This window comes from Lipotes vexillifer, unplaced genomic scaffold, assembly GCF_000442215.2.
Source record: "Lipotes vexillifer unplaced genomic scaffold, Lipotes_vexillifer_v1.1 scaffold518, whole genome shotgun sequence".
Lineage (NCBI taxonomy): Eukaryota > Metazoa > Chordata > Mammalia > Artiodactyla > Lipotidae > Lipotes > Lipotes vexillifer.
The window spans coordinates 880,097-886,167 of NW_006780945.1; the positions used below are offsets into that span (position 1 = coordinate 880,097).

At 54.9% G+C, this 6,071-nt stretch overlaps 1 protein-coding gene across 1 annotated transcript in view; it reads left to right on the forward strand.

Annotated features, from left to right (window-relative positions):
* The first annotated feature begins 1,742 nt into the window (after window positions 1-1,742).
* MRPL38 (mitochondrial ribosomal protein L38) overlaps window positions 1,743-6,071 on the forward strand; it is a 5,108-nt gene continuing 779 nt past the window's right edge. The window contains exons 1-7 of the mRNA XM_007454330.1: window positions 1,743-1,844; window positions 1,961-2,140; window positions 3,478-3,612; window positions 3,692-3,900; window positions 4,454-4,526; window positions 4,775-4,820; window positions 5,727-5,885. Coding sequence (XP_007454392.1) covers window positions 1,778-1,844; window positions 1,961-2,140; window positions 3,478-3,612; window positions 3,692-3,900; window positions 4,454-4,526; window positions 4,775-4,820; window positions 5,727-5,885 — 869 coding nt within the window. The 5' untranslated portion in view covers window positions 1,743-1,777. The remainder of the gene's footprint in view (window positions 1,845-1,960; window positions 2,141-3,477; window positions 3,613-3,691; window positions 3,901-4,453; window positions 4,527-4,774; window positions 4,821-5,726; window positions 5,886-6,071) is intronic.

A 6,071-nucleotide genomic window follows, 5' to 3' on the forward strand; every position in this document is an offset into this window, starting at 1 on the left:
CCTGCTGAATTGAGACCCCCCCCCCATGCCATTTCAGTGTAAATGTGAGGGTCAAGCTTCTGCTAGTACCAGAGCAACTGAATGGGTCAGCAGCCCTGGTTGAGACATCAGGGAAGGCTTCCTGGAGGGACCACTTCACGGGGTCTAGGAGGTAGCCAAGCAACAGGGGGAAAGGTAAGGAGTGCAAGGCAGAAGTAACAGCATGTGCAAAGGTCCGGTGCCAGAGGGAGAAAAGTGCTGAGTAAGTGAAAAATGTGAAACCGAGTCCCTGTAAAACCATGTTCCCTTACCGAGTTTATGATTAGTCTCTCTATCCAAAACTTTATTCCCTTTCTTATCCCCTCTGATCTCAATCCTGTGCTAACTGAACAGTAATCAACCAGAGTCAGATGACTAAAACTGCTGCTGTTGATAACATCGTTAATGTACTAAAATTGCTATTATTACAGATATCGCCATTCATGTGCAAACTCAGGCCATTTCTCCAGGGCAAGATGAGCTCACAGACCCCCAAGCCATGGGCCACCTGGCCAGAGAGTCATAAACCAGAAACATCCTGATTCCCAAAACTTTGATTAAGAAATGTAGGGACTTCCCTGGTGGTCCAGTGGTTAAGACTTCGCCTTCCAATGCAGGGGGTGCAGGTTCCATCCCTGGTCAGGGAGCTAAGATCCCAAATGCCTTGCAGTCAAAAACCAAAACATGAAACAGAAGCAATATTGTAACAAATTCAATAAAGACTTTAAAAGTGGTCCATATTAAAAAAAAAAAGTCAAAAAATGATGATTAACCCCAGCTTCCTTTTTCCTCCCCTAAAAAAAACCCCACAAAACAAAACTCAAAGACCAAGTTGGGGTGGATCTGAGGTTTGTCTCCCACTCCCTTGCTTGGTGCCCTGCAATAAATCTACTCTGCTGCAAATCCAGTGTCAAGAGTCTGGCTTTCTGCATCACAGGCACAAGAGCCCTTTGCTGGGTTACAAAGGGTTGGTGTCACGGAAGCTTGAATTCCAGGACAGAGGGACCAGAGCAGAAGCGGGTCCAGATCACCAGGGGTACCAAGTTTCATCTTGTTAGAACTGAATCCCAAAAACAACACAACTCTGAAAAGGTTTAGGCAAAGGCAAAAACTTGGAGGTGATCAAAAGCTAACACATATGCCAGAGTTAAGTGCTTTATATATGTTAATTCACATTTAATCCTTCTAACAATCCTATGAGGTAAGCACTATTACTACGTGCTTTTTTTTTCCAAATGAGGAAACTGCAAGGGCGACAGCAAGGTCACAATCTGGAATCCGAACCCAAGTAGGAGGACTCCTGAATCCCTGCTCGCAACCCCTTCCCCTGCCCGTGCTGCCAGGGGTGCTCAGGACGCCGCCTTCAGGGACTGGGTGACCCTTGAGAGAGAGCAGTACCCAGAGGCCCGCAAAGTACCTACCGCGTTCAGCCGAGGTGGCTGCGGGCCCGGCCCGACCGTCCCCAGTCTGTGCCGCCCCCTGGTGGTTGGACGCGGGAAGGGGTCCGGACCGCTCGCAGCTCCGCCTCGCCGTTCACCGGTCACTTCCGGAGCCGGGGCGCCCGAGGTCCGCAGCCACCTCCCGGAGGGAGGAGCTCGGGGATCCCAGGAAGTAAGACTCCAGGGCCTAGGAGGGGGCGAGGCTCCTATGATGCTGGGGCGGGGCCTGAGGGCGGGGCTTCCGCCGTGCGCTCCGGCGCTGCTGCGGCCGCCTCTTCCGGATTTTAGGAGCCGCGGCGGCGACGGTGGCCTGAGGGAAGATGGCGGCGACCTGGTGGCGAGTCGCGCTGTACGGGAGTCAGAGGTGGCGGGGCTTCAGCACCTCAGGTGAGGGCTCTTGGAGGTCTCCGTATAGCCGAACCCTGGTGATCGAGCCAGCTCCCGCCCCCGACCTCCGTGGGGCCGGGCCGGGGCCGGCCTGACGTCCCGCTCTCTGCCCGCAGCCTCCCTGAGCCGCCGGACCGCTCCTCTCGGGCCGATGCCCAACGAGGTCATCGACGTGAGCAACCTGGAGCGGCTGAAGAAGTACCGCAGCTTCGACCGCTATCGGCGCCGGGCGGAGCAGGAGGCGCGGGACCCGCACTGGTGGCGGACCTACCGGGAGCATTTCGGAGAGGAGTCAGGTGCGGGGCGACCGGAGCTGGGCGGTGACCCCGCCGCCTTGGGACTCGGGGGGGCCCCGCCGGCGTCCTCCCCGAGCTTGGGGGAGGGGGCCTGCCAGCGTTCCCGTGCGCACCGGTGGCGATTTAGTCCCACCAGGATTTTTCACACCTTTCGGTCCCCCTACTTTGGAACATTCCCTTCTCTCATTATTAGAGTTCCACCTTGGATATTTCTACACCTAAAGCCCTTTCCTGACGAGCTCCCCACGACCCAGTTCCGGGTTAGAACGCCCCTCTCTGCCCCTACAATACTGTTCATGTAGCCTTGGCCACACCGTATCCTGACTCTTTTCGCTGCCTTTCTACCAGTTTATGAGTTACCTAAGGGTGGGGATCCTGCCTGTCTTGACCACCATTGGATCCTTGCACCCGCACAGTGCTTGGCACGTAGGTGTGCAATACTTTGCTGAATTAAATTGAAAGCCGTGGGCAAGGTGACTCAGGAACCCTGCTCCTGAGAGACTGACTACGCTTAAGGAGTTTGTTCTTTGGAACGCGTTTATGAAAGCATTTTAATGATGGTTAAGGGCACACATGTGGAATCTTACTTAAACCCAAGTCAATCTCTTGGGAGTGACTTCCTGAGGTTCCGTTTCCTCAACTATAAAATAAAAAGATTGTGTCTGTGTCACAAGATCGTTGTGAGGATTAAAGGATATAGTTAATCGGAATTCTTAGACTAATGTCACTCCTGATGTGGGCTCAGTGTCTCTTTCTTATTGTCATAATCTAACGTAAATGGGAAAGGGTGCTGGATTGAAAGTTTTCTAGGGTCTTGCTCCTCAGAGTGTGTTCTGGGAACAGCAGCATGGGCATTACCTAGGAGCTTGTTAGGAATGCAGAGTCTCAGGCCCCACGCTAACTTGCTGATTCAGGATCTGAATTTAAACAAGTTTCCCAGGTGACTTGTGTGGTTTTGTGCACTAAAGTGTGAGAAGTGCTTCTTTCCTTCTAGCTTCAGCTCTGAATTCTGCCAGGTACACAGGTGCGAGTCCATGGCCAGCTGTGAACAGGCTTGAAGGTGATCCCAACTATAATTGGGATGGCCATCCGCCTCGATTTCCCATGACCGAGACAGATGATGTAACCTGGTTTAGAGATTAGTCTCAAGTTGTATCCAGCTTGCTTAGCAGCTGGACCCTGTTCATGTCTGTGAAGCTGACTACACAGCATATTTTACTTTTGTGGAATAAAGGGTAAGCTTTAGCAGCAGAGCTTGCCCAGTGAAAGGAAAGGTATGGACAGGCAGCTTAACCAAGACCTGATCCCACTTTCTCTAACACACCTTCCCTCCCCAGATCCCAAAGACAAGATTGACATTGGGTTGCCTGCACCTAAGGTCTGCCGGACCCAACAGCTGTTGGAGCGGAAGCGGGTCCTCCAGGCGCTGCGGGCCAATGTGGAGGAGGAACGGGCCGCTCGCCTCCGCACAGGTAAGCCTTCCCAGGGGAAAGGGTCCTGGGTGTGTCCCTGCCCTGACCCTGCATCCCAGCTGGCATCATTCCTTCCCAGCACGCATCCCACTGGAGGCAGTGAGGGCTGAGTGGGAGAGGACGTGTGGCCCCTACCACAAGCAGCGTCTGGCTGAACACTACGGCCTCTATCGAGACCTGTTCCACGGGGCCACCTTCGTGCCCCGAGTCCCCCTGCATGTGGCCTACGCTGTAGGCGAGGACGACTTGGTGCCTGTGTACTACGGCAATGAGGTCACTCCAACTGAGGTAACTGCTGGCCTGTGCCCCTCCCCACCCTGTGTACACAGACATATCCCACCATGGGGCCACAGACAACAACTCCTTTTTGAAAGCATTTATAGAGGCGGTTTTTATGGTGGTTAAGGACACAAGCATGGCATCTGTGTAGGCTGATCTGGGGTTTTCTTGTTCTGTGTCTCCTCTTTTTGATTTTCTGATAAACAACACCATGACACAGTAATTGCAAAGAAGGGAACGTAAAGTGAAAGAAGAAGCAGCTCCGTCTTGGCATATACTCTACTGTGACTGATCCTCTCTTCAGAGTGCCCTCCTAGCCCCTGGTCACTGGCCTTCTAGTGGTTCAGATCTCTGGATAGTCAACTCTGTAGAGTTCTATAAAAGTCTATAAGTCTCTGTTTGTCCACCTGCCTCTCAAGGGGCTGTCATGGGCATTTGGTTCAAAATGGACTCTTCTTTCTCCAGGGTTCCTCAGGCTCCTGACCTCCAGAACGAAGGTCTGTTTAGAACAGCTTGTCCATCCCTGATGGGGGTGACAGCTCCATCGTTCTTTCCCCACCAGGCTGCCCAGGCCCCGGAGGTGTCCTATGAGGCAGACGAGGGCTCCATGTGGACACTGCTGCTCACCAACTTGGGTAGGTGTCTGGGGCTCACTGGGACTCCTGCCTCCTTCACCTCCCGTGAGCCAGGGCCCTGGGGAGCTGGGGGAGGGGCCAGATGGAAAGCTCCAGCCCTGGGGGGATGGGGGAGGGGCCAGATGGAAAGCTCCAGCCCTGGGGGGATGGGGGAGGGGCCAGATGGAAAGCTCCAGCCCCAGCTCCTTCCAAGGGAGGAGGTGGGAAGCGGCGGCAGTTCCCGCAGTCGGGGGTGTGTTTATGTGCAGATGGACACCTGCTGGAACCGGATGCCGAGTATTTGCACTGGCTGGTGTGAGTACCTGGGGTAGGGGAGTGGGTCAGAAGCATTCCAGGAGGCCCTGGCATCCTGGAAAGAGCTGCACCTGAATTTCACTCGTGGCTGCACCATGGATTAACCACCGCCTCCCATCCCTGGAGGTGGTTCATCACCTCTGCTTCCTGAGGGTGTCAGGGGCCCTGTGATCCAGTGGCTGAAGACAGGTGCAGAAGGAAAGCAGGCGGCAGTGGGCCTTGGCTTCTCCCACAGGCCTCCTGGTCTCCCTGAACTCATTTCCTTACCTGTAAGACTAGGATGATGCCACCACATGCCTTAGCCACCCTGAGGGGCTCTATGACAATCAAATGGGAAAGGAGTCCATGAGAGGCCTCTGGTACCTGTGGGCTGCCTCTTGTTTTCTCGGTGGCCTTTGGTTCTGAGCACCAGGCCAAGGGGAGGAGGTCAGGCATTTTTATTCAACTGCAGTTGCCAGCCTGTGTAACAGGACCCTCTGGGGAGCTGTACCTGGGGCAGGTGCAGCGGCCATCACAGTGCCAGGCTGGGCAAACACTCCCTGACAAACCTAGAGGCTTTCGGAAACGGGGAGAGAAACAGCCCAAGGTCGCATGGCTCTCCCACGTGCACGGCTGTGGCATCCCCACAGCTCCCCAGGGCCAGTAAACGGGCTGCTTGACCTAGCTCTCATCTTGACAGTTCCTGGGGCCCTTGTTGGCCTCTGAGCCCCTACTGTCCCCTCCACAAGTTTGCAGTCCGTCCGAGGGTTTACAGAGCTCTACTTCCTACTTGATGGTACAGTAGAGATCACTTTAGGGTCTCTTTTCCCGGGGAGGTATATCAGTCTCTAGGGAGCACACAGGTGGGGATGTTCCTGCTGCCACCTCCCGCGAGTGGTAATTAACAGATGCTTTTTCTCCCACCAGAACCAACATCCCGGGCAACAGGGTGGCTGAAGGACAGGAGACGTGTCCCTACCTGCCCCCCTTCCCTGCCCGAGGCTCCGGCTTCCACCGCTTTGCCTTTCTGCTCTTGAAGCAGGACAAGCCAATCGACTTCTCTGGGGACACCCGGCCCTCACCCTGGTAATCTGTGCCCCTCCCACACACACAGCTACCCCCAGCCTCAGGCCAGCTTCCCAGCAGTGGTCAATCTTTCTCAGTTCTCCTGTCTCGTAACTTGAGCTGTGCTAGGCCAACCCTAAGGGGCTTCTCAGCATTGCCTGTGGGGCTCTGGTGCCCCCCTCCCCACTCTCTAATGCTCCGCTCTTC